This window comes from Muntiacus reevesi, chromosome 1 (genome assembly GCF_963930625.1).
Source record: "Muntiacus reevesi chromosome 1, mMunRee1.1, whole genome shotgun sequence".
In the NCBI taxonomy this organism is placed as follows: Eukaryota; Metazoa; Chordata; class Mammalia; order Artiodactyla; family Cervidae; genus Muntiacus; species Muntiacus reevesi.
This window is the reverse complement of record NC_089249.1, coordinates 58,075,099-58,102,542: the sequence shown is the minus strand read 5'-3', so window position 1 is coordinate 58,102,542 and position 27,444 is coordinate 58,075,099. Positions and strand designations below refer to the sequence as shown.

The following is a 27,444-nucleotide window of genomic DNA, read 5'->3' as shown; positions in this document are numbered from 1 at the left end:
CTATTCCATTTCTTCTAAGGGATTCCCGCCCATAGTAGTAGATATATAATGGTCATCTGAGTTAAATTCAGCCATTTGAGTCCATCTTAGTTCACTGATTCCTAGAATGTCAATGTTCACTCTGCCATCTCCTGTTTGACCACTTCCAGTTTGCCTTGATTCATGGACCTAACATTCCAGGTTCCTATGCAATATTGCTGTTTCCAGCATCGGACCTTGCTTCTATCACCAGTCTCATCCACAACTGGGTGTTGTTTTTGCTTTGGCTCCATCCCTTCATTCTTTCTGGAGTTATTTCTCCATTGAACTCCAGTAGCATATTGGGCTCCTACCGACCTGGGGATTTCCTCTTTCAGGGTCCTATCTTTTTTTTCTTTTCATGCTGTTCATGGGGTTCTCAAGGCAAGAATACTGAAGTGGTTTGCCATTCCCTTCTCCAGTGGACCACATTCCGTCAGACCTCTCCACTCATCTGTCTTGGGTGGCCGCACACGGCATGTCTTAGTTTCATTGAGTTAGACAAGGCTGTGGTCCTGTGATCAGATTGGCTAGTTGTCTGTGATTGTCATTTCAGTCTGTCTGCCCTCTGATGCCCTCTCTCAGTGCTTGACGAGAGTTATGTTTAATATAACTCCACCAAATATTTAGAATAGTTCAGAAAGATGTACCAGAGCACAAGTAAGTTACCACCTCATAATGTCCCCCCTAACCAGGGATGTCCTTGGGAGGATGGCAGCCCGCCTCGCCCCACACTTACTGCTTCCTGTATGGAGAGATGGGACCACCGTCCTCCCCCACAACCCCCGAGAGCGCACAAAGGGCAGCCCAGCCCTCCGCCGCAATGTTCCCCGATACTTCGAGACTTATATCCTGGCTATCCTTGAGCTCCGCACCCACTGCACACACCAAGAGTCACTTCCTAGCTTTTTGTAAGACAGAAAGATTGCCTTTGGTTTCAGGACACTACAAACTCAGCACGGAGGTCATTCTGCGCACATCACAGATGTCAGCTCTGGCCTCTGTGGGTCCACGGAGGAGCAGGGAGCCTGGCGGCTCCCACGGTGTTCTGGTTTGTGGAGGAAGGCCGTTGGCCGCTTGCTGGGATTTGGGATCTGAAACAAACAAAGAATTCTGACTCAGCCACCGACCTGCCGCTCTTGTCTGCGGATGAGTGGGGATACGGGAGGGGGGACGCTGTCACACGGTCTGGGGTCTGCAGGGTGGCCCAGCCCGAGTCCACCGCTTCGGGTCCCCCATCCCCGTGCTGGGCTGACATCACACCATCCCAGGCCTCCAAAGCTGTGGCCCTCCCAGCCACCTGGACACCCCCCACTGGACATGCACAGGCCAGGAGGAGCCCATCGGTCACCCCCACACCCACCAGCTCACCCACCAGGGTGGCTCTCTGCAGCCACACCGCCATCCCCCCGCCCTCTGCTCCTGCCTGCCGACCAGCCTGGAGCTCAGCAAGGCCTCAAAACTGCTATCTTCCTTCTGGCCTGGAGCCTACGAACAGCACTCAGTCCTCCTGAGTCCTCATGAGTCCTCTCCAGTTTTCCTGGAGAGCAAGCCCTTCCCCTCGCTGGGCCAACACTGCTGCCATTTCTGGGGATCTGGCCTCCGCAAGGCCACTACTGTCTTTTTCCCAGCACAAGTCAGACCCCTCCATTCCTACTTCAAACCTTCCATGTCTGTTAATAGAAACACTGCAGGACTCTCTCCCGAGCACCTGCCACGTTTCAGGACTGAGCCGGGGGCTCCCCAAAGCCTCACTGACACCGAATGAGAAGAGGATCACCCCAGGGAACAGGGGAGAAAGCCAAGGTCCACGACTTTCAGGACAAAATCCAGAGTCAACTGGAACCAGGCCCTTCTTGCTCATTAGTTTTCAGAATGCAGGAAGCATTAGTACCTGGGCCATGTTAACGATGCAGATGGCCGGATTCTAACCTAAGAGACCTGGATTCAGGGCGTCTGAGGTCAGACGGGAATCTGCATTAACAGGCAGCAGCCCCCCCGCCCCGCCTCCAATGACAACAAACACACATGTGCACACGCGCGCACACACACACACACACACACACACACACGGAAAAGGGCCCTGCCCCCTCTCCCTGCCCCACCCCCTCCCGGGGCTACAGGTGAATCTGCATTAACAGGCAGCAGCCCCCCCGCCCCGCCTCCAATGACAACAAACACACACGTGCACACGCACACACACACACACACACACACACACGGAAAAGGGCCCTGCCCCCTCTCCCTGCCCCACCCCCTCCCGGGGCTACAGGTACCCAGAGCCACTCCCTTTAGGCAAACCAATGCTACCTGTCCTTGGGCCCCGCCCCTGCTCCATCAGCCAGCTCTCTCCTCTGTGCCATCAGGACGGGCTCAGTGGGGGACTTCCCTGGCGGTCCAGTAGCTAAGACTCCGTGATCCCAGTGCAGGGGGCCGGAGTTTGATCTGTGGCCAGGGAACTAGACCCCACATGCCACAACTCAAGATCCCACGTGCTGAAACTAGGACCTGGCCCAGCTAAATAAATAACTATTAAAAAAAATGACGCTCCGCGGACACACCTCCCCGGGCGTCAGCACACCCTCTGCAGCTGAGTCTTGGTCACTAGCTCCCAGCAGGTGCACTGGGACCGCTGATGGGCTCAGCTGCCTCCCGTAATGCAGGGCCTCTGGACCAGGGGACATGCTCCCCACCACCTCTCCAGGGCCCAATGACATTCCTAGGATGGTGCGTGAGGCCTGAGCAGATGAGAGGGTGCCTGGGGGACCCCCAGACCCACAGCCAAATCACCTACCTGGAAGCAGGGAACAGATGCACCATGGCCTGAGAACACACGTGGGAGGTGGCCCAGCACAGCCACTGGATGTCACTGGGCATGTCTGGAAGCCACGTCACCAGTCTGCAGGAAGGAAACACAGAGACACACACCTCGTATGCCGTTGAAGACAAGCCACAACAAAGACAAGAAGAAACCCCAGCCGAAGGCAGACATCTGACGACAGTATCATCATCGAGGTAAACGGCCAGGGTCACTTCTAACCCCAAGCTGATAAATTCTGCAAGGCAAGCCCACCTAAAAGCCCTAAAGCGAAATGACGCCACTTTGGATTCAGGAGAGCTCAAGGGACTTACATGGAGATGAAAGGCCTGGGTCTTCCAAGACCCCGCTCCTCCGGGGCAGCGTGGACCCTGACACACAGCATCTTCTGGTTGAAACACCACCCCTGCACCCACATGGAAGGTGCTCGGCCACATGCACGCCCACAGAGGAAGCTGCCAAGGAGGCCTGACTTCTGCCCTCCAACACCCCAGACACGAAAAGGACCCTATGTCTCGGGCTTTAAGAAATGCCAGCAGAGGACTCCCCCGGCGGATCACTGGTAGACCCGCCTGCTCCCGGGGGACCCCCCCGCCGCGGAGCAACCAAGCCCATGCACCACAGCTCCTGAGCCTGTGCTCTCGAGCCCGGGAGACGCAACTACTGAAGGCCACGTGCCCTGGAGCCGGTGCTCGGCAACAAGGGAAGTCACTGCAATGAGAAGCCATGCACTGCAACTAGAGAGAGCCCTCACTCAGCGCAACTAGAGAAAAGCCCAAGCGGCAATGAAGACTCAGCACGGCCAAAAATACAGAAACGTTTTGTGAAAGTGTTAGCTGCTCAGTCATGTCCGACTCTTTGCAGCCCCATGGACTGGAACCTCTGTCCCGGGGGTTCTCCAAGCAAGAATCCTGGAGTGGGTTGCCATTCCCTTCTCCAGGGGACCTTCCCAACCCAGGGATCAAATCTGGGTCACCTGCACTTAAAAAAAAAGAAGAAAGAAAGACCTACTATATAGCACGTGGAACTCCACTCAATGTTCTGTCCAGCCGGGTTGGGAGGGGGGTTTGGGGGAGAATGGATACGGGTATTCCTATGGCTGCGTTCCTTCAGTGTTCACCCGAAACTGTCACAACATTGTTAATTGACTATTGCCCAGTGCAAAATGTTTTTGATGTTAAAAAAAATTTTTTTTAAAGAAATGTCAAGGGACTTCCCTGGTGGTGCCGTGGTAAAGAACCTGCCCTCCACTGCAGGGGACGAGGGTTTGATGGTCAGGGGACTAAAATCACAGATGCCACAGGGCAACTAAGCCCACTTGCCACAAAATGAGACGCCCGCGGGCTTCTTGGTCTGAAAACCAAGCACAACCACAACAAATACACAAAAGAAGTTATCAAACTATTTTTTTTAAAACAAAAGGAAGGAAAAAATATGCCAGAGCAGCCAGCCCTCCTTCCAGGGCAAGGCAGCTGGCCGACTGGTGGGGTGGGGACTGATCTGGGAGGTCCAGCAGAGCCAGAGAACTGAGCTGGAGTTTGAAGGACGGCTGGGACTTTTAAGGGCTTCTCTCATAGCTCAGCTGGTAAAGACTCTCTTTGCAATGCAGGAGACTCTGCTTCTATTCCTGGGTCGGGAAGATCTGCTGGAGAAGGGATAGGCTACCCAGTTCAGGATTCCTGGGCTTTCCCTGTGGTTCAGCTGGTAAAGAATCTGCCTGCAATGCAGGAAACCCCGGTTTGATCCCTGGGTTGGGAAGATCCCCTGGAGAAGGGAAAGGCTCCCCACTCCAATATTCTTGGCCTGGGGAATTACATGGACTGTATAATCCACGGGGTCGCAAAGAGTCGGGCATGACTGAGCGACCTTCACTTTCACTTTGGGACTTTTAAAAAGACAGACTGAAAGACATGCTGACTATGTCGCTATAAAGTAAATAAACACTAAAGAAAATCTGAAGAAGCGGAGGGAAAACAAATGGCCTGGAACCTAGCAGCCACACAGGGAAGGCCTCAGGACCTTCTGACACACCAGGAATAATCCCCCTCCTTCCCAAAAACATAGACCTGCAAGAAGTGACAAACCTAGGCGGCAGGGTGGCCAGGTGCTCACCAACCAGGCGCCTTTCCAGGGTATTCCACGCAGCCTGTGAGCTCCACCCGGATGTGTAAGGAGCCAGGCTCTGGGCTGAATCCTCACCCTACCTCCCAGCCCCGAGAGGAAGCCACAAAGCCTGGAAGTGTTCACCTCTGGACCACAGCGATGGCAGACTCCACGGGCAGCGTGCAGGGCAGCATCACATAGGACATGATCTTAATTGGTAAGAAGCTGAAAATCTTGTTTATGTACCCATCTCGGTTTCTCATTGCCTTCCTCAGTGCTGAAAAACACAAGTCGGAGGTCTGTTTCCCACCAGCGTAAAAACCAAACCACCTTCCCCAGCTGGTGCCTGCAATGTCTATACATCCTACAATCTTGGCAGCTATGCATCAGAAAGTGAAAAAGTGAAAGTGAACGTTTCTCAGTCGAGTCCCACTCTTTGTGACCCCGTGGACTGTAGCCCGCCAGGCTCCTCTGTTCATGGCATTCTCCAGGCCAGAGTACTGGAATGGGCAGCTGTTCCCTTCCCCAGGGGATCTTCCCAACCCAGGCATCGAACCCAGGTCTCCCACATTGCAGGTGGGTCCTTCACCATCTGAGTCACCAGGGAAGGAATCAGAAGCTATCACAAATGAGATCAGATGTGGGATGGGCCTACACAGCCCTTGGATCACCAACAGGAAACAGGGTCCCTTTGAAAGAGTTTCTTTTTAACTGACTCCCTGGAGATGGGAATGGCAGCCCACTCCAGTATTCTCGCCTGGAGAATCTCATGGACAGAGGAGTCTACTGGGGGACAATCCACAGTGTCCCAAAGAGCTGGACACAACTGAGCAGCTTTCATTACTACTTTACTTTTAAATTTATTTATTGGATTTATTTGGCTGTGCTGAGTCTTAGTTGTGGCTTGTGGGATCCAGTTCCTGGGCCAGGGATCGAAACTGGGCCCACTGCATTGAGTCTTAGTCACTGCATTGAGTCTTCCAGAATGGAAACCCCACTTCACTTTAAATTACTTTTGGAGGCGGACACAAACATCTCAAATCTCCCCAGCCCAGGCTTCATGACCCTTTCTTTGCATTTGCAGTTGGATTCCACTCTTCCACCCGGAACCCCTAGCCTTCTATTTTCCCTTTGTGATGACCTCACGATGCCTCAGATCACAATAACCGGAGCAGCTGTTGGATAGTGCAACTCCTAGGGCATTAGTGCCTGGGGCAAGAAATAGCATCCCTTTCATCTTTGCTGCTGTTCAGTGGCTCAGTCGTGTCTGAAGTCTGTAGCATGCCAGACCTCTCTGTCATTCAGTATCTCCTGGAGCTTGCTCAAACCCATGTCCATCGAATCGGTGATGCCATCCAACCATCTCATCCTCTGTTGCCCCCTTCTCCTCCTGCCCCCAATCTTTCCCAGCATCAGGGTCTTTTGCGATGAGTCAGTTTTTTGCATCAGGTGGCCAAAGTATTGGAGTTTCAGCTTCAGCATCAGTCCTTCCAGTGAATATTCAGGACTGATCTCCTTCAGGATGGACTGGTTGGATCTCCTTGCAGTCCAAGAGACTCTCAAGAGTCTTCTCCAGCATCACAGTTCAAAAGCATCAATGCTTCAGTGCTCGGCTTTCTTTATAGTCCAACTCTCACATCTATACATGACTGCTGGAAAACCCACAGCTTTGACCAGATGGAAGGAAAACCCAGTGCAACCGAAAATAAATTCAAGCAAACAAACAAACAAACAAACCCAGCTGCAATGCTATGTGCCAGCCTGGATGGGAGGAGGGTTTGGGGGAGAGTGGATACCTGTATGGCTGAGTTCCTTCACTGCTCACCTGAAACTATCCCGACACTGTTAATCGGTTCTGCCCCAGTATAAAATGTCTTTGGTGTTAAATAAACAAATAAAATACAAACTCAGCTGGAGCTTGTTTTCCTCTGGCCATGACTGCATGGGAAGGGAGACAGAGCAAGGACTCAGGGGGATGGGCGGTCCATGCGGGGAGGCGGGGGGCCCACCAACCTGGGCTGGTCACTCTGCCCTGTTTCTTCCCAAGCAGGGGCTTGCCTTTCCTCCACAGCTCTCGGGGAAGCCGCCCTACCCGCTCTGAAAGGGTCCCCGACCACCGCCTCCTCTGTGCGCCCTCTCCCCACCCCCAGAGCCAGTACCCATGGTGAGCTTGGGCGCCAGGGTCTCCAGGACACTCTTGTCCCAGGAGAGCACGCCGAGGCGCAAGTGTTCCAGCAGCTCCTCTCGCTCAGGCCACGCCTCCCAGGTGGCCACGCCCAGAAAAGGCTCCAGGCTCTTCGGCTCCGCCTCTGACTCCGCCTCCGGCTCCGCCTCTGCCGGGGACGCACTCAGGCACAGATGGAGCCTGTCACAGATGCCTGCGAAGGGCACGGAAACAAAACCCATCAGGCGATTTCGGGCAGCGGGGTCCCTACTCGCCGTGCCCACCCCGTTAGAGGGAAGCTGACAGGCCTGTTGTTAGCACACGGCGGGGATCCACCTGGCAATAATCAGGCTGGGATCCACCCTGCTCCACCGCCCTTTTCCTAACAGGGAAGCGCAGTGTGGGCCTTTGAAGCTGGATGGAGGAGGCGGGCTGCTGGCTCGGTCACTCACCAGCCTGTGGGCTCTAGAGCCACATGTGGATTCACGAGGTTCAGAGGGAAGGATGATAACTGATTTATGAGAACTGAACCACTGGTGAAGCCCAGTGTTCCAGACCCTGCAGCATCCACGCAACTGCTCCCAGCTGAGTGCTGAGGAATCAGAAGCCCAGAGAGGTGAAGCGATTTGACTAAAGTCACACAGCCGACACTCGTCAGAGCGAGATTCGAACCCAGGTCTGACGTCAACGATGGCACCCTTCCATCACACGACCTCGGAAAGAAGCCACAGGTCGGGGAGTCTGTGCTGGGTGCCAGGGCTAAGGGGCCGATCCCAGTGGGTGGTTCCTGCTCTCACGCTGGGTGGGGACGGTGGGACGGGTAGACTTGGATGCCCACGCCTCCCCTGGCTCACCTCTCACTTCCAACCTCGGGGTTAAAAGCCCAGGGGCTGTCCCTGCATGCCCCCCGCCTCACTCCCAAGCTACACCTCCCACTTCGACTCCCTTGGATCTTTCCAGCCTCTGACAGACACACAACGCAGCCTCTGGAGACGTATTCTCTCTTAGGAATGTTTCAGAGAATCTGTTTCCAGGGAACACCTGCCCTGCCCCCACGCATCCTCTAGTGAACCCCAAGGAAGCCAGGTTGACCGAGGCATAACTAATAGTTGGTTCCACACTAACATCTGAAGAACCCAAGTTCCCCAGTCCAGACTAGCCAGGAGCTTTCCCCAGAACACAGCTGGGCCGGTGGATGCAGCCCACACCTGGCTGGAGGCAGCTCTCCTGACAGCTTCACCTGGGACCCAGAAACCATTTCTCTCCCTTCCTCATCAAACTGAAGGTTCACAATTGTTCAAGCAGGAATGAAAAAGAAAGGAGCTGCCTTCGGTTGGCAGACAGGGACACTTCAGAGGGAGAGGAACCCTGGGGCTATGACCTCTGCAGGGTCAGCAGGGCTGATCCCAGCTCTGCTCCCCGGAATGCGGGCCATGGCTGCCTCCATCTCCCCATCTGTAAAATGGGGGCAACGACTTCCTATCTCTCAGGGCCGAGCCAGATGGCAGGTGAATGTGCTGAGCGTTGGGTGGTGGATCCAACACGGTTCCCCTGGTGACCAAGAATGTGAACAGAAAGCTGGCTCAAAGGGCACGGCTGTCACCTCCACCATACACACCATTCTTCTCCAAGAACCTGAGTGCGTCTAAATATCCTTGAAGGCACAGCTCTCCAAGCACCTGTGAACAAACCACATGGAGTTAACCGCAGGCAGAGTCACCATGAGCCACTCCTTTCAGCATCACCTGAAGATGGCAGGCACAGAGCCAGAATCCTCTGAGCTCCGAGCGATGCCATGTGTGGACGGGGCTCTGTGCTCCCGGGAGAAGGCAGCCCCACTTCCTGGCAGGACTCAGCTCGAACGACAGCCGCTCCGTGTGCAGCCCAGGCTGGCGCCCCAGTATGACGGGAGCTGGTTCTTCTGGTCTCCTTTGATCCCTGGACAAGCCTCCATCCTCACAAATAGTGGGGCCTGATCTGCTTGTCATGGGATATTGGGCTGCCTCCTCTGCACTCAAACCACACGGACACCCGATGCTGTGGCCCAGCTTTCTCTCCACCCGTGAGCACACGCCGCCAGGTATGCCGTATGGCATGGCCTCTTTCTCCCCAGAGAGCTGTCACTGTGCAGATTCTACCAGCTTTCTTACTGCCTTAGGGTGGTGAGGTCCACCACACTATAGTGACAACCAAGAAAAGATTAAACGGGGAATTTCCCGTGTGGTCCAGCAGTTAAGACTCCATGCTTTCACTGCCAAGAACCCAATTTCAATCCCTTAAGATCCTACAGGTCTCAAGGCAGAGCTGGGGGTGGGGAGATTAAGCCACCACACGCAGTGTAATTCCTGACCATGGCTGCCAGTAGTCACTGGGGGACTCACCTGGTCGTCCAGTGGCTCAGGCTCTGCTCTCCCAAGGCAGGGGGTTTCAATCTCTGGTCGGAGAACTAGATCTTGTGCCACAACTAAGACCCAGTGTAGCCAAATTAATTAATTAATTTAAAAAGAGAATCGTTGGGATAATTAAAAAAAACGTCAGCCTCCTGCCGAGGCTGTGGTGTGCTGTGACGTCGGGTCTGGCTCTTTGCCAACCCCACGGACTGTAGCCCGCCTGCCTCCTCCGTCCATGGGATTTCCCAGGCGAGAACACTGGAGTGGCTTGCCATTTCCTCCTCCAGGGGATCTTCCCAACCCAGGGACCCAACCTGAGTCTCTTGCATCTCGTGCACTGGCAGATGGATTCAAGCTGTGGATACTTAAGCCATAGCCCCTGCAAGTGGGATCTCAGTGGCGACCCCCAGCCCTCCCTTTCAGAATCCCCGGGGGATTCTGGTGACCAGCAGGAGGCAGCACTGGGCTGAGTCCCTTTTCCAGGACAGGGTTTGTTCCCACTGGTTAGTTAGTCGTGGGGAACTAGTTAGTTAGTTAGTTAGTTGTGTGGAGGACAGCTGCTGCTCTGCTCATTCGGGTCCCACTCTGTGACTCTTTGGGTCAGGCTCCTCTGTCCCTGGGATGTTTCAGGCAAGAATACTGGAGTGGCTTCCCATTTCCTTCCCCCGACTCAGGGACTGAACCCACATCTCCCGCGTCTCCTGCATCGCAGGCAGATTCTTTACCCAGTGAGCCATCAGGAAAGCCTGAAGAGCTGCTGGGTCCCCTGGCAAAGAGGGATGCAAAGGGGAGAGCAGCAGCCCCAGAACTCAGAGCCCCCCTCACCTTGACATCCGGGGGGAAGAGCGACTGGAACATCAGGTAGAGGTTCTCTGTGCAGAAGTGCAAGTTGAGCTTCGTGAAGCCTTCGTGAAGTAAGAACATGGACTTGACTCTGGGGCAGATGTCGCTCTCCCCATAGAAGGGGGACACAGTGATGGTTGTTTTGGAAACAATGAAGGGTAAGTTATCACTTATTCCTCCATCCACATATCGCTTTTAAGGGAGAAGGAAAAATAAAAAAAGGACACACTGTCAGGAGCTCTGGGTTGGAGTTTTCTGTGTGTTTCAGATTAGGGACAGAGACTTCTCAGAGCCGCAGGCAGACCTAGTGAGAGAACAGGGAGCTTGGAGCAACTCGCAGCAAACCCCGAGTGAGCCTTTCTGTGCCAGGCCAGGCTGCAGGCTGGCACTCAGGACTGCCACATGCTGTTGTGTGGTGAGCACTGCAGCAGAACAGTGCCAGGTCCAGGGGCACGCCAGGCTGGTGTCTGGCCCACGCCGCTGGGCCCAGCCCTGAGCGCCCCCCGGCGAGTCCATGTAACTTGCACCCACTAGGGGCGCTGTGTGCACTCAGGGCAGAGTGTGATGTAGATCAGGCTGAAAGGGAGACAGATGTCATGGGTTCAATTCCAGAGGCCCCCAGCTGCTGGAGCAATCTCGGACAAGACACTTAACCTGTGGTCCTGACTTTCTGCCCACACCTGGGCAATGAGGACCAGCCAAGGAGATTGAAATGATGTGGTGAACCTGTGACTTGAGCTCTTAAAAAATGGCATCTTATCCCACAGGTAAGGTGCACTTGGGGTAAGTACTGTGAGAATCCATTTTCCTATATTCCATGGGAAGCGTTCAGTCACTCTGTTCTGTCCAACTCTTTACGACCCCATGGACTGTAAGGCAAAAGGCTTTCTTCATTCAGGGACAGGTCTCAGGGGCCCAGGGTGCCTGAACCCACTGCCTTGTCTTCCTTGTTTTTTCAAAGATGCTTATGGGATCGTATTTCCTGAACCAGGGATGGACCCAGGCCCCTGGCAGTGAAAGTGCAGACTCCTAACCACTGGACCACCAGGGAATTCCCAGGAACACAGTTTAAAAGTGGACTTACCACGCCTCTGAAGGAAGGGGGGATCAAGCCAAAGACGACAGGGATGTAGCAGGAACAATACAAGGCCTGAGAAGACAGAAGAGAGTGAAACCACAGCACAGCCCAGAGCAGGCAGCCGTTGACTCCCTGGGCCTTACAAGCCTTCTACAAGCAAGGAGAGCAATAAGCCTGACAGCGCTGTTGGCAGAGTCGCTGCTTTACTAAATGGTTGAATGAAAATGAGCCCGCCCACACACTTACTATTTCAGCATGCCTGCCTGCCCAGTCCCATCTGACTCTCTGTGACCCTGATGGACTCTAGCCTGCCAGGGTTCTCCGTCTATGGGGTTTTCCAGGCAAGAATGCCGGACCAGGGTGCCGTTTCCTCCTCCAGGGGATCTTCCTGACCCAGGGATCGAACCTGCATCTCCTGCATCTATTTGCAACACAGGCAGGTTTTCTACCACTGCACCACCCGGGAAGCCCAAGGACCAAATGTTAACTTCAGACTTAAACTTCCTGTCTCTGCTGTCCACAGGGTCCCACTGGGCCATCACAGACAGGACCAACTAGTTGTTGACTAGCTGATTGCCTGGAAAAGAGATTAGATCAGGGCTTTGCAACTACTGACATTCATCAGAATCGCCTGGAAAGCTTGGCCAACCACAGACTCGGGGCCCTACCCCTAAGATTCTGATGAAGCAAGTTGGAGGCGGGGCCTGAGAGCCTGCAGTTCTAAATCGCCCCCCAAGGAGATACTGCTGCTGCTGGTCACCCAGGGACCACGCTCTGCGTCTCACCGCGCCAGCGAGCATTAAGCATGATGTAACACTGGTGCAATGAGAGAAAAGAGCTCCTGTGGGAATGCACAGGTGCTGGGTGCCTAGAAAATGCTCCTGGAAACAAGGTTAAGTGGAAGATGACACTGGCTGCTGAGAAGCAGCTGGTTATATACGCCAGGCAGCTTGCTCGTATGGACCCGTGTTAAGTGAAACGACGCCCAAGGCATTCTCACAAAAGACATGAGCCAAACCAAATGGTATTTTGATATCATCGATGATCTTCTCTGTGCTAGAACCAGAGGACAGAATTAACCAAGACACGCTCCCACCCTTGAGGGGCTTCAGTGGACAGGTCCTCATTAAGGAACAGGCATCGTTGGGAGCAGGGCCACACACATAAGGCCCCGGAGCAGGAGCTTCTGATCCAAGTCGGCAAGGAGGGGGAGACACTGTCCGAAGCTGACACCATCTGGGACACCCCAGGGTTGCACGTGCTCTGGACCGGACCGCTGGAGGCACACAGTTGACATCACTCTGGTACAGTGAAGCCAACCAGCATCACGGGCAACCAGGTTCTCTTGCATCTTAAGTAAAAACTGGGGCCGACTGGCCTACAACAGCCCCTCCCTGTGTTGCTTCCAAAAGGAAATGGCCCTTCTGACTAGACAGTACCCAGATAAACAAACCGCTTACGTCCACGACTTCATCTTTGCAATGAAAATCCGACACCAGCACGTTTTCTCCGTCGGACACTCTGGTAAGTGAGATGGCAATCTTGCCAGAGAGAAGCTGGTGGACGTTGTCAGGGAGGTGTCTGTGGAGACCGTCTCGGATGTACTCGCTCAAGCTGAAGGCTGGGTGGAGGATCCCCAAGTTCCGGCTCCTGGCGCTCCGGACGAGGTCCATGAGGATCTGCAATCTCTGCTCTGGGTGCGGGGTGAGGTGGGGAGAAGGGAGTCATGGGGGTGGAGAGAGAAATATGCAAAGCAACGTACCACCCTGGAGGCGGGAATTGCTTTGTGGTGGGACCAGGAACCTGCTGGCAGGGAAGTTGCCGACCCTCCCCTTTGTCTGAGCCCGGGCTGCCTGATCCGGCCGGTGGTTCCTGAGCCTGAGATGTGGTTAGTCCACACTGATGGGAAAAAGACACACCGGATCGCAAGGGCTTAGAAGGACAATAACAACAGAAACGTTGACTCTCTCACAGATGATGTCTTGTATTGATTAGATGTGAAAATGGTAATATTTTGGCTATACCGGGATCAATAAAACACATTTCACTGATGTCTTTTACTTCTTCCACGTGATTCAATGGACATGAATTTGAGAAAATTCGGGGAGATACTGAAGGGCGGGGAAGCCTGGTGTGCTGCAGTCCATGGGGTCAGAAACAGTCAGACACAATTTAGCGACTGAACCACAACAACTAGGAAATATAAGATTTACAGAGCCATTCTTGACCCACCCAGGCCAGAGAAACGGGCTTCCAGGGGCCCAGGGAGCCCTCTCTTCGTCTTCATCCCTGCATCAAGGCCAGATGCCGGGAACCCACAGCATCAGAGCTTGAGCATGGATGGACCTAACCCTGCAGGGAGCACATGGCAAGTGCAGGCTGGGACCTGAGTTTGAATCCTGTCTCTACTGCTTACCAGCTGAGCAACTTAAACACGTTACATCACTGCTTCTGAGCCTCACACAGTATGTTTTTAACATGGGACAACACTCACCTACATTTTGGAGACAGAAAAGGTTAGGTACACTAAAATCTGTACACGGTCAACCCAGAGGAAGCACCTCATATTTTCTTATTTATTTAAGAATAACATAAAAACATATTTTCTTATTTATTTGTTTGCACCAGGTCTTAGTTGCGGCACACGGGATCTTTGACCTTCATTGTGGCAGCCTAGCACTTCCATTGCAGCATGCAAATTCCCGGTTGCAGCATGAGAACACTTCCTTGTGACATGTGGGATCTAGTTCCCCAACCAGGGATGGAACCCGGGTCCCCTGCATTGGGAGCATGGAGTCGTAGCTACTGGACCACCAAGGAAGTCCCTAGACTTAACTTTTAACCTCTGGAAAGGGAAAGAGTCACTCAGCCCTGTGGACCATAGCCCGCCAGGCTCCTCTGTCCATGGGGATTCTCCAGGCAAGAATACTGGAGTGGGTTGTCATGCCCTCCTCGAGGGGATCTTCCCCACCCAGGGATCGAACCTGGGTGTCCTGCAGCACAGCCAGATTCTTTACCGCATGAGCCACCAAGGACACTTTCAACCTCTAATGCTACAACTGTCAAGCCATCTAGCGGACACGGGGCCCATTCCCGATCCATCTGACCTCACTCACTGGCCTGGTCCCCTCTGGAGGTCTGCACTACCCTGGCAGGCAGGCCTACCCCTGTCCCAGCCTGAGCCCCGGCCGTCCACAGATGTGGGGGTGCAGAGGGCCCGGACACACCAGCAGGCCCTGACCCACCTCTGACCCCACTGGGCTCTCCCTGCACATGTGGCCCCTTTGAACCCAGACAGAAGGCCCATGATTGCACAGAGCTGCTTGGTTCTGGCTCTCCTTCCAGGTCAGCCCTGGTTCAGAGCTGCGCTCAGGAACCCTGCCCAAGCCACAGGCCCTGGGAATGATCCCCGGAGCTCCCCAACGTCAGACGGGCAGTTAAAGGAGGAAACCGGGGCTCTTAGACTCTGGGGAGCAGTTCTTGCCAAAACCTCCAGACCCTTTCGGGGGACTTGGTGGTCCCGAGCCTCCCCCTGCAAGCCCAGCCCCCCGCTGCACCTGTCCTCTACGGGTGAGCCCCCTCTAGGCTGGAGTCAGCTGACTTCCTGGGCTGGGGTCTGTGCATTTGAACCAATGAAACATTTGACCGTCTGGATGTCTCCAGGTCACAAGCCGAGACACAAGGGTTGGCTTTTATCACAGCTCAGGTCCAGCTGTGCAGACTGCCCGTGTGTCCAGTCTAGTCGCCCCCGAGGTCACATTTCCTGCTCTTTGCCCCTCTCCCTCTCCATGGAGACGGCTGCCAGCATGGCCTCTCCCAATCCCCACCTCGCGATCAGCCCAGGGTCTGCTCACTGATCCTGGCCAATGGCAGGGCTGTGAGTAGTGGCAAGTGATTCCTGGCCTCCAGGGACGGTCACTGCCTGCTGGCGGTGCCAACACAGCCGTCCCCGCGTAGAGCACAAAGTGAACGGTTGAGGAAGCCCAGAAAAGCAGGGGCCAGGGGGCCAGTGGAAAGAAGCTCTATCGCCTTGTGTGGGCGCCAACAGCCGCACTCGCTCCAGGCTCTGCTCCCTGGCCAAAACCGCAGGCCAAGGACGCCAGACCCTAGTCATTCAGTCCCGCTGGCCACCAGCCTCGGCCCTCCCCTCCCTCCGGTTTCCACGTGGACGGAGACCTTCACTAGGACAAGACTGAAACACCCAGGACCTGTTTCCAGGGCGCAGTGCAGGGAGGTGGTGGGAAGATGGGATGGGAACGCCCAGTCCCCCAAAGGGTCTCAAGCACCAGGAAAGGAGGAGAGGAGACAGCTTTCCTAATTCCTCTCCTCTCCCCAAAACATCCCTCCTCAACACCGTTTCACCCCAAACCAGCTAGCTGCCTTCTACCTGAGAGGCACCCAGGCGCCCCCCTCCCGCCCCAGGGCTGGGCGGAGTTCAAAGGCCCCGGGGGGCGGCGGGGAGGGGGGTGTCTAAGCCCCTGGAGTCCCCAGAGAGAAGAAGGTACCCACCCCTGCCTGGGACACAGCCCCAAACCTCCCACCTGGCCGCACTTAGGGCAAATGGGAATTCCGCTCCCCGGATCCGTCATGCCCCCTCCTCCCCGTCGCTTAGACCACCTGGCTCTAGTCTCGGAGTGGGGTGGGGGGCTTCCTCCAAGACTGGGCGCCAGAAGGTAGGTGAGGCGAGGATGCGCTCCGGGTTTCCACGCCCCGCTTCCAGGGCTCCCCGGCAGCGGGCGAAAAAGATGCAGTGGAGGACGCAACTGTTTCGGGGGAGAGCCCGGGTTTAGCCGCGCAGGGCCGGCTTCCAGCCCCGGCTCCCAGCGCACGCCCCATCCCGGCGCGCAGCCCGGGACCTACCGAGCGGGATCCCGGCGAGGTAGAAGGCGCAGTGCAGCGCGCCCGCCGAGGCGCCGAAGAACTTGCGCGCGTGGCGAAGGAGGTGCGGGGCGCGCTCGCTCAGGCAGCTGGTCACCCCGACGTAGTAGAAGCCCAGGAAGCCGCAGCCGGCGAAGGACAGGCTCCAGCCGCGCTCAGGGTCGTACATAGCGGCGGCAGCTTGGGGCGGCGGGGCCGGGGTCGGATCGCGCCCCGGCTCCGTCTGGCGCCCACCCTGGCTCTCCGCCGGGTCTGGGCGCCGCAGCCCGGGTTATCCCCGGCGCGACGTCACCGGCCCCGGCCCCGCCCCGCTCGGACCACACGAGTGAGCCTCCGGCGGCCCAATGCGGGCAGCGCGGCCACCCCGCCCTCCCCGGAGGCGGAAGACTGGAAGGGGTCTGGATCTGGGGGAGGATGGAGAGCTAAAGACCTGGGCCAGGTGAGGGTGGAGAGGGAGGTTCCTGCAGCTCCGTAGGCAGTGGAGAAGGAGAGCCCCCTTGCCGGTTTCTTTTCATCCCTTAAACCAGTTAGAACTTTACAGCTGCCTACTTAACGTTCTTAGTTTAAATTTTTAAATTTTTTTTTTTTTTTTTTTTTTTAAATTTTCGGTAGCCCTGTGTCTTCTTTTCTGCGCCAGGGGACCTCCTCTTCACTGCAGTGCATGGGTTCTTCTTGAAGTGCCTTCTCTTCTCGCCGAGCGCAGGCCCCAGGCACACGGGCTTCAGCAGTTGCAACACTTAGGCTCAGGAGCCGCAGCGCGTGGACTTTTAGGACGGTGAGCTTCAGTAGTTGGGGTCCTGGGGCTTAGTTTCTCTGAAGCAGGTGGAATCTTCCTGAACCAGGGATAGAACTCCTGTGGCCTGTGCTAGCGGGCAGATTCTTATCCACTGCGCCACCGAGGGCGTCCGCCACTTAGGTTCTTAATATCCTTCTGACAGTGTATTCATTTACCTTTCCACAGGAGGAAGCAAGCTTGCAGAGTTTTTACAGGAGGAAGCAAGCTTGCAGTAGGCACCAGCATCTAAATAGAATTTCACGTCTTTGACTTCCTGCAAGTTTTTGCATGATGTCTTCGGTCCATGGCAAATGGTGGAGATTTTTCATTGAATGATAATGACACCAAGGTCCCTTTCAAAACTTCACTTCTAAGTCAAAATTGTACATAACAGGTGCTTGGGGGGTGGCGTGGGCGGTGCAGGGTTTGGGGTTTGGAGGCTCGGGCCCTTAGGAAGTGCCTGGGATCCCCATGGACTCTGGGACGGCACTGCACAGAGAATTTCCCCAGCAGCCCGCAAAGGCAGCTTAGGCTCTTGCCCAGAGTTGCACAGCCAGCAACCAGGCTACTGGGCCATCCCACCCCCTGTTTTGTGGACTGAAACGCCTCTGCCCCCTCCACCAAGCCCACGTGGGCTGCAGAGTGTGGGCCTTGGGATCGGACCTTCCCTTCTCTGTAATCCTCATCTGTAAAACCACTGGTGGAGACGCTGCCAGGATTCCGAATGTCACCTGTGGCCTGACCACATTGGTTATGCATGACCCCCACCCACAGAGTTTCCCAAGTCTGAGACATCCCGTGTTCCAGCTGAGCCTGTGCCTGGAGGTATGGGGGAGGACTGTGCCAGGATCTGGGCAGAGGCTGAGGCTGGGCTACTTCAGGGACTGCAGACCCCCAGGGTGAGGCATTCTGTCTCGCCTCTATGGCCCAGACCCGGGGATGTGGGAGCTGCAGCCCCGAGTGACCTCTTGGACCCACAGCGACCTCACATAGACGCTTCACTGATGGAGGTCCAACGCGAGGAAAGGGGTGGTCCCTCTGTCTGTCCCGGACCATGTTGGCTTGGCTATGGTGAGGGTGGGGCAGAACTCGCAGGCCTGGCCCGACTGACTGCCCTCCACACCCGCCCTACACTCAAGGTTGGGGCAGAAATGAAATTTCTGGCTGGGAAACTGAGGCTTTTGGCAGGGTCCGCTGGGTCCACAATCTCTCGACAATTCCTGCCCCTTACCGGGCACTGCTGCCCCCGCCAGCCCTGCTGTGTTGCATAGCTGCTCTTAGGACTAAAATTCGAGGCTGTGAATGCAGGTTCCAGATGAGCCGCCCCGCCAAGAGCCACTGGCCTTTGCGTTCTCTTCCAATCCATGGATGCACATTCATGGCAGCTGCCAGGGAGATCTGTGCTCCCTAGTGTGACCCGGATGAAGGTGGGAAAGGAGCAGGGCTGAGAGTGACCGCTTCATCACGTGGACAGCAAGCGGACACCCTTGTGTCCAAACGAAGAGAAGAAAGGTCTGAGCAGGGGCCCCGGTCCCAGCTCTCTCAGCCCCTTGCCCAGTGCTCCCGCAGGGCAGGCTGTGAGCTGTGATATGGGATCAGTGCTGTTGGGTTAGTCACTTCAGCCGTGTCCGACTCTTTGCGGCCCCATGGACTCTAGACCGCTCGGCTCCGCCGTCCGTGGAAATTTCCAGGCAAGAATACTGAAGTGGGTTGACATTTCCTTCTCCAGGGGAGCTTCCCAAGCCAGGGATTGAACCCAGTTCTCCCGCACTGCAGGCAGACTCTACCGTTTGAGCCACCAGGAATGACTGAGCCCAAAAGCAGGCTTCGCCACTCCTTAGCAGAGTTAGGTTTTTGCAGGCATCTTTTACCTCTTAGCTTAGTTTCCTTAACCATGTGAGGGTAGGCAGTTTTGGTTTTGGGGGGTTTTTTGGCCACACTGCAAGGTTTGCAGAATATTAGTTCCTCAACCTGGGATTGAACCCGTGCACCCTGCAGTGGAGGCATGGAGTGTTAACCTGTGTTAACACTCCGTGGGAAGTCCTGAGGTTAGGCTGTTTCTATGGGCTTCCCTGGTGGCTCAGACCATAAGGAACCTGCCTGCCAAGGCAGGAAACCTGCATTTGATCCCTGGATCAGGAAGATCCCCTGGAGAAGGGAATGGCTACCCACTCCAATGTTCTTGCCTGGAGAATGCCATGGTCAGAGGAGCCTGGTGGGTTACATTCCATGTGGTTGCAAAGAGTCAGACACAACTGAGTGAATAACACTTTCATGCTGTTTTTCCCCACCAAGCTTCTGACATCAAGCATGTTGACAACTTTTCCAGCACCACTTCAGCAACTCTCAGAAGCACCAGCTGGGTGTCCAACATTCCGTTCAGTTCTGACCCTGCTTACCCAGAGTTAACACGGTTCCCATGGGCGAAGGGCTCAGTCCACAAGCCTGGCCCCACAACAGATGCGAGTGGCACAGCGGGTCCCCGGGGTCCCACCACGCCCCCTGAGGAGTTGCTAGCAGAGCTCACAGAAGAAGAATGTGACTGCCAGCCAAAGCATTTAGGAATGACCAGGTCAGAGCTCTGTCTGGTAGTCTGGGCCCAATTAAGGTCCATGGTGCCCAGTGGTGTTACCCAGAAATAGCAAGTGTCCATTCCCTGCTGAACTTCATGTTCTAAACGTCATGGTATCATGATAAAATGTGGGCTGTTTTGGCAGTAGCTGTACCCAAAGGCTGAGGAACACTTTGTGGTATTAAGAAACTCCTGTTGCTATGAAGCTGCTTAGTTCACTGGCCTGACTGTAAGGCATGAAACCTATTACTCTTTACTTTGGCAGCTAGGTGAGAGTGGGATGGTAGAGTTGCAAATAGATTTATCTTGATAAAAGTATTGAATAAGGTTTCCACTTTCACCCGTATTAAATAATTTAGATTTAAAAACTTTAGATCTTTATCTCATATTTATATAAAGTGTCCAACTCAGCTCAGCTTGCTGGGGACTTCCCTGTTTGGGCACTTTGAAGTCCTGCATCCTGGGAAAACTTTCGGTCCCAGACAAACTGGGATAGTGGGTGAAACCCATGCCACGTGCAAAAGTCAGAGGTAGGTCTGCTTGACCTATAAATCTTCAGTAGGAACAGTCCTAGGATTGTTCATCTTATTGGGTAGGAAACAACCAAGCCACTGGTTGGGAGACAAGTGAGAATGTCACAGAGAGACCAGCTCAGAAAGGAAAGAAACACTCAGCCATCCTCATTGTTTATGGTTCTGTATTCACGAACTCACCTAGAACTCACTAGAGCATATTTATAAAACCAAGATTAATGCTCATAGCTCTTTTTTAGGCCTTTAATGGATATCTGCAGAGCGGCCAAAACGTTCACGTCGCCCCATACCTGCCGTTCCCAGCTGTGGTTAGCCAGCTGTGCCTTCTTGTTTCAGTGTCTGCTATAAACAAGTATCCTTTCTGTCATCGGTTTACTTATTTGTTTCACATTTTGGTGCCTTTTGGTGGCGATTTTGCAACTTAAAATGGTGCCCAAGCGAAGAGCTGAGGGCCATCTGGTGCAGCCAAGCTCTAGAAGGCTGTGACGGCCTTATGGAGACAATGGATGTGTCAGTTGAGCTTAGGAACGGCACCAGTGACAGTTCCAAATTAATGAATCATATGTGCATCAAACAAGGTGTCTTTAAACAGAAGCACCCATCACACACGGTTGCGTTTTTTTTTCTAAATATTTATTTATTCATTTTGTAGCACCTGGTCTTCGATGCAACATCAAAGGGATCTTTAGCTGCAGTGTGTGGACGATTAGTTGAAGCATGTGGCATCTAGTTCCCCAACCAGGGATCAGACCCAGGTCTCCTGCATTGGGAGCCTGTGATTAAAGAGCAGCATTCTAAAAAGCTTTATGTCTGTGTCTGACTTCATCACTTATTTCTAAAGTCTCTGAAGACTTGGGCTACTCACCTGCTTATAAGGAACTTGGCTAGAATTGGGGGGAAGAGGTGCTCAGCAAGGGGGAGGAGGAATCAGAGCAGTGGCGGCAACAGAGCATCTGCGAGAGGTGCGGGACGAGGATGCGGGGCCGGGACACAGGCAGGCAAGACGGCCTCCCGTGTAAAGGGGAAGGGTGTTCAGGGCCAGGTCTGGCGCGGGGACTTCCGGGTCTGGGCATGCATTGAAGAGAGGGCGAGCTATAAGAACTGAGCTATAAGTTAGCTGTTGACCCCTGGCAAGTCACACCCTCTTGAAGGGTTACTTTTCTCCACTCTAAAAGAGAGAGGAGATTGCTAAGGACCAAAAACAGAAGATTTTGTTTTAATTGCTTTATATTTCACATTGGGAAGTAGTGGGTCCTGGGCTTTTGCACTCTTTTAGGCCATCTCCTTGGCAGAAGATCACAACAAGATTAGCTCCCCTTTAATGGTTACGAGAGCTGGCTTTATGGGCAGACCCGCTGGTTGGGTTTCAGCCATGATTCTGTCACTGCTAAGCTGTGTGGACTTAGGCAGGGCCTGTACCTCTCTGGGTCAGTTCCCCCTTTGCTGAAGTGAGGGTGGTGATGGTAGCCACCTGATAAGGTTGGTTAATAGATGTAAAGGTGTGCCTGGCCCAGAGAGAAAGAGCCTATGCGCCTGCACAAAGCCTGAAACCAGGCCTAGAGGGAGAGGGAACGTGCACGCGCCTGCACACACACAGACACACACACACACACACACACACACAGCCTGCAGCCAGGCTAGAGAGAGAGCATGTGCACATGAACACACACACAGCCTGCAACACACAGGCCTAGAGAGAGAGCACATCCCTGCAACCATGCCTAGAGAGAGAGAGAGCATGTGTGCACATGCACACGCACACACACACACACAGCCTGCAACTAGGCCTAGAGAGAGAGAGAACATGTGAGTGTGTGCACACACACACAACCGCAACCATGCCTAGAGAGAGAGAGAGCATGTGCGTGCATGCACGTGTTCACACACACACAACCTGCAGCCAGGCTAGAGAGAGAGCATGTGAACCCACACACGCACACACACAGTTAACCGTCACAGTAAGGGGAGCTTTTATAAGGATGAAACAGATGCAGAAAAACTAAGCAACTTACACTATATCCAAGATGGACCCAGTATGACATGTCCCCGCCACTGGCTCTTAGCCGCCTCTCAGTGATGCCCACAAATCCCAGGATATCGGGACGGGGGTGAAGTAGATGACTCAGAAGCCTCCTGACCCGTAAAAGAAGTGGGGGAGCACATAAAACAGGCTGTGCAGGGTTGTTACCGGGCAAGACCTTGAGGGCCCTCGGCTCAGTGCCCACAGGCCCGGCCCCTGGGGCCCCGGACACCTGCCTCTGGCCACCAAAGTGAGGCTTTGAGGGTCTTACTGCTCCCCAGCTCAGACACAGAAGATTGTGATGTGTGAAAACTTGGACACAGTTTTCCAAAGATAATCTAGGAGAAGGAGCAAATTTTAAGCACGAGTCACACAAGCCGGACACTTATTTAAAATGCATCCTCCTGCTGCCTGAACCTCAGTTTTCTCCAGGACAAAATGAAGATAGCAGTTCCTAAAGGATAATGGTGCAGTGAGGATTTAAGGAGAGAGAGCATGGGGCCTGGCTCACTGTGAACGCTGAATAAACTAAGCTTCCTTCCTGCATTTCCTTGTTATTCCCTTAGGAAGCCTCCTCTCAAAGAGAAGCCATGACTTTGACCTGCAGATTGCAATGCAAGTCCTGAGCCAAATAATCTGAGAGCCTATTGTGTATAAGGGCCAGTGTGGCTGAGGACGTGTTGAACATAAAGTCACAGCTCTGCCCTCTCTGACGGACACGATGTACACTTTTTTTTTGGTCACGCCATGTGGCGTGAGGGCCTTAGTTCCTATCCAGGGATCAAGTCCTTCCCCCTGCTCTGCCCCCTGAAGTAGAAGCCCGGGGTCATGACCACTGGACTGCCAGGGCATTCCCCGTGTATTAACATTTCAAAGACTGAGACAGCCTGTACTGCATACACCTGATTGGACTTCTTCAGCCCAGTATTTCCTGGGTTATCTACTCTGCCATAAAGACTGGGGGGTTTTGACGCTTTCAGTGGCCCTGTTCACCAGAATTTCTGCTCTTCCTCTTCCGAGCAAAAGGTAGACTTGCGTTTCCATGACCCCGTCCATGTGACTTGCTGTGGTCAACGAATGGTGGGCAGAAGGGAAGGTGACACCCGGATGAACACCTTTACGCGCTGTGTTCCTCCCCCACCGCCCATCCGGACCCTGGGTCCAGAGGCAGGGAAAGGTTCAGGCGGGGCCGCCCGGCTCCAAAGGGCACGCACCCTGAGAAGTGAAACTTTTGGGAGCATAACCCCATTAATCTTAACTGATAAAAGTCCCTAGTCCCATCTGCAAGGACATCAGCATTCCAGAAAACTTGGTTTACGAAGGGCTGACCTAAATACAAGTTAGTGACCACACTGCTTCCCTTGACAAAGTCAAACCCGAGTTTCAGAGGCCATGAGGAAGGCACGCTGGGTCTTCACAGATCCCCGCAGAGCTGACCCCTGCTCTTAGTTTGGGGTGCCCTGAGGTGAGGGCCTCGCCTCCATCCCGTCTCCCCAGCTCCTGCCACCGGAGGAGTGAAGGTGAGCAGCTGAGAGGAAGGAACACAGTTGCCAGCAGGAGGCGGAGGACCGGGGGGATGCCCGGGGCGGGGTCGTTGTGGGGAGGCAGCTTCCTCAGGTCGGGTGGGAGGTGACTTGACCGATTCTGGGCCCAAGAATGGCCTGAGGCAGAGTTCAGGCCACCAGCCGCTGCCCGGAAGTTGTTGCCACAGCCCAGGGCAGGGGCGGGCTGCCAAGAGGGACTGGCTTCCAGGGGCCTGAAATGGAGGTGGAGGTGGCGGGCAGCACAGGGACCAGCTGGGGGAGAAGGCGGCGGGGACTCAAGGCGCCGCCGGGTCCTGGCTCCGATGATAGAGCTGAGCCCTGCCCTGGGGGAGGGTGTGAGGGAGGCAGCCAGGGGCAGGTCGGGGATGTCAGGTGGGCCCTCCCCTGGACCAGAGAGTGGGGAGCCCTCAGAGTGCGCGAGGCCTCCCCAGGGGCGGCTGGATGCTCTCCGCAGGGCGGCACGTCCAGGCCACGGGGAAGCGCCGGATACCCAGGGTGCAGTAGGGAACTCGGGGGCCCAGAGGGAGGTGGGGTCCAGGAAGGAGGGTCTGGGCCTCAGTGTCCAGGACAGAGCACGTGGAGGCCACCTGACCTGGCCGAGCCCATCTGGGGCAGCGGGCCCGGGAACCCGCGTAGGGCTGGGGGTGGGGGTTGGCAGAGGACTTTAAAGGAGCTTGGCCGTGAGGCAAGAAAGGCAGCACAGCGCGAAGGATGCAGAGACGAGGGGAAGCAGTTGAACAATCACATTTATTATGAATTATTTCCTGATGAACGCAGAAATTCAATATAAAATGTAATTACGGGGAACGGCATCATGGTAACCACATCAGTAACCGGGCAAACAGCCTTTCACTCTCCACTCTACACAGAGACTCCTGAGGCGGGAGCATTCCAGCGTATCAAGGGGTCATCAACATTGACAGGGTGGGAGAAACTTGAGGGTGTTTCACACGCTGATGAGAAACCCACAGTGCTAGAAAGGTGAGGTCCTGGCGGGTGTAGACGATGTCAGGGGGGGTGAGCTGAGGTCAACCAATGAGGAGGAGACGGGGTCGCATGTAAAGCACCAGTGAGGCGGAACCCTGGATATTCCTAAGAAAAAGTAATACACTTCCTACTCTTGGTGCACATTTGAAAAAAATTAATAAAACACGTGCTCATGGTAAGAAGGTGGAATAATCACAAATACAAAGTCAGTCCCATGTCATCCTATCCTAACACATCTCTTTCCTTACAATGACGGCAGAACCAGCGTAGAGAATGCTACCTAAATGGAAGTATCTTGGTTATTATAAAATACTGCTAAGGTGGGGTTGCATGTGTTTAGACCCATGCCTCGGTTCTGGCAGAGAAGGCCACGGGGACCCGGAGCACGGGGCTTGCGGAAGGTGTGGGAGGGCGCCACCAGGAGCCCGGGTCAGCTCAGCAAGGGGACAGCGCTTGGTCCCGGGCCCAGGTGGTCAGAGAGCCCTCCACGCAGCCCTGCCTCACTCGGGAAGTGAAGGCCACCAGCAGAGGAGGCCCCGGAACATGAGGGGCCGCCAGGAGCCCCCCGGGGCACTTCCCGCACTGCGGGCTGACCCCGTGTTTCCACAGGCAGCCCCTGCCGCTCCCCTCACGGTGCAGCTCTGTCTGGCCCTGCTGGTTCTTCGGCTCCAGGACACCTACACGGTGTGGGTGAGAGCTGCGGCTTTTCAGGCCCACAAGTAGGACCTGAGCTTATTGCTCCTTTCCTTTTTGGTATCCTCTCAAGTGCATAAATAAGGAAAATGCACAGACACATTGCACCCTGGGTCATGTTACACGGGGCAGCGGGCCCATGTAATCTGTGCCTGCCAACAGATACCACCCTAGAGAGACCTGCCTCCGGGTCGTCTCCATTAGCGCTCGGGGCGGGGGGGGCATGCCAGGGTGACTATTTTATGCACTGGATTTTTATTTTCAAGGCTTCTTCTCTGAATATTTTACTGATTCTCATAACAGATAATTCAACAGATATTAAGATTCCTTTATGTTTAATATCAGTTCAGCTCAGTTCAGTCGCTCAGTCATGTCCGACTCTGCGACCCCATGAACCGCAGCACACCAGGCCTCTCTGTCCATCACCAACTCCCGGAGTCCACCCAAACCCATGTCCATCGAGTCAGTGATGCCATCCAGTCATCTCATCCTCTGTCGACCCCTTCTCCTCCTACCCTCAATCTTTCCCAGCATCAGGGTCTCTTCCAATGAGTCAGCTCTTCACATCAGGTGGCCAAAATATTGGAGTTTCAGCTTCAGCATCAGTCCTTCCAATGAACACCAGCACTGATCTCCTTTAGGATGGACTGGTTGGATCTCCTTGCAGTCCATGGGACTCTCAAGAGTCTTCTCCAACACCACAGTTCAAAAGCATCAATTCTTCGACGCTCAACTTCCTTTATAATCCCACTCTCACATCCTTACATGACCACTGGAAAAACCATAGCCTTGACTAGACAGACCTTTGTTGACAAAGTAATGTCTCTGCTTTTTAATATGCTGTCTAGGTTGGTTATAACTTTCCTTCCAAGGAGTAAGCATCTTTGAATTTCATGGCTGCAGTCACCATCTGCAGTGATTTTGGAGCCCAGAAAAATAAAGTCAGCCACTGTTTCCACTGTTTCCCCATCTATTTCCCATGAAGTGATGGGACCGGATGCCATGATCTTGGTTTTCTGAATGTTGAGCTTTAAGCCAACTTTTTCACTCTCCTCTTTCACTTTGATCAAGAGGCTCTAGTTCTTCTTCACTTTCTGCCATAAGAGTGGTGTCATCTGCATACCTGAGGTTATTGATATTTCTCCCAGCAATCTTGATTCCATCTTGTTCTTCCTCCAGCCAGTGTTTCTCATGATGTATTCTGCATATAAGTTAAATAAATAAGGTGACAATATACAGCCTTGACGTTTTCCTTTTCCTATTTGGAACCAGTCTGTTATTCCATGTCCAGTTTTACTGTTGCTTCCTGACCGGCATACAGCTTTCTCAAGAGGCGTCAGATGGTCTGGTATCCCCATCTCTTTCAGAACTTGCCACAATTTATTGTGATCCACACAGTCAAAGGCTTTGGCATAGTCAATAAAGCAGAAATAGATGTTTTTCTGGAACTCTCTTGCTTTTTTGATGATCCAGGTATGTTGGCAATTTGACCTCTGGTTCCTCTGCCTTTTCTAAAACCAGCTTGAACATCTGGAAGTTCATGGTTCTCATATTGCTGAAGCCTGGCTTGGAGAATTTTGAGCATTACTTTACCAGCGTGTGAGATGACTGCAATTGTGCAGTGGTTTGAGCATTCTGTGGCATTGCCTTTCTTTGGGATTGGAATGAAAACTGACCTTTTCCAGTCCTGTGGCCACTGCTGAGTTTTCCAAATTGGCTGGTACATTGAGTACGGCACTGTCACAGCATCATCTTTCAGGATTTGAAATAGCTCAACTGGAATTCCATCACCTCCACTAGCTTTGTTCGTAGTGATGCTTCCTAAGGCCCACTTGACTTCACATTCCAGGATGTCTGGCTCTAGGTGAGTGATCACACCATCGTGATTATCTGGGTCATGAAGATCTTTTTCGAACAGTTCTTCTGTGTATTCTTGCCACCTCTTCTTAGTATCTTCTGCTTCTGTTAGGTCCGTACCATTTCTGTCCTTTATTGAGCCCATTTTGCATAAAATATTCCCTTGGTATC

General features: G+C 54.1%; 2 protein-coding genes across 2 annotated transcripts in view; both read right to left on the bottom strand.

The window, feature by feature from the left end:
* Positions 1–942: 942 nt before the first annotated feature.
* LOC136160488 (1-acylglycerol-3-phosphate O-acyltransferase PNPLA3-like) lies at positions 943–16,461 on the bottom strand. Its single transcript, XM_065924221.1, has 9 exons — positions 16,275–16,461; positions 12,875–13,107; positions 11,421–11,486; positions 10,319–10,528; positions 8,722–8,782; positions 7,099–7,317; positions 5,084–5,216; positions 2,813–2,917; positions 943–1,112 (listed from the first exon to the last, which is right to left on the bottom strand). Exons 1-9 carry the CDS (start codon positions 16,459–16,461, stop codon positions 1,007–1,009), a joined length of 1,320 nt encoding a protein of 439 aa, XP_065780293.1. The 3' UTR covers positions 943–1,006.
* A 119-nt stretch (positions 16,462–16,580) lies between these two features.
* The window catches only part of LOC136169919 (1-acylglycerol-3-phosphate O-acyltransferase Pnpla3-like), a 31,820-nt gene continuing 20,956 nt past the window's right edge, over positions 16,581–27,444 (bottom strand). The window contains exons 10-13 of the mRNA XM_065938216.1: positions 25,228–25,400; positions 24,227–24,374; positions 23,671–24,120; positions 16,581–16,696 (exon numbers count right to left, since the gene is read on the bottom strand). Coding sequence (XP_065794288.1) covers positions 16,581–16,696; positions 23,671–24,120; positions 24,227–24,374; positions 25,228–25,400 — 887 coding nt within the window. The remainder of the gene's footprint in view (positions 16,697–23,670; positions 24,121–24,226; positions 24,375–25,227; positions 25,401–27,444) is intronic.

Coding starts and splice junctions, on each gene's coding strand:
- LOC136160488 (XM_065924221.1), bottom strand. CDS start 16,461: ATGTACGACCCTGAGCGCGGCTGGAGCCTGTCCTTCGCCGGCTGCGGC. Junction 11,487..12,874: donor GCAAAGATGAAGTCGTGGAC/GTAAGCGGTTTG, acceptor CTGTCTTCTCAG/GCCTTGTATTGTTCCTGCTA. Junction 5,217..7,098: donor GGCGCCCAAGCTCACCATGG/GTACTGGCTCTG, acceptor TGTGTTTTTCAG/CACTGAGGAAGGCAATGAGA.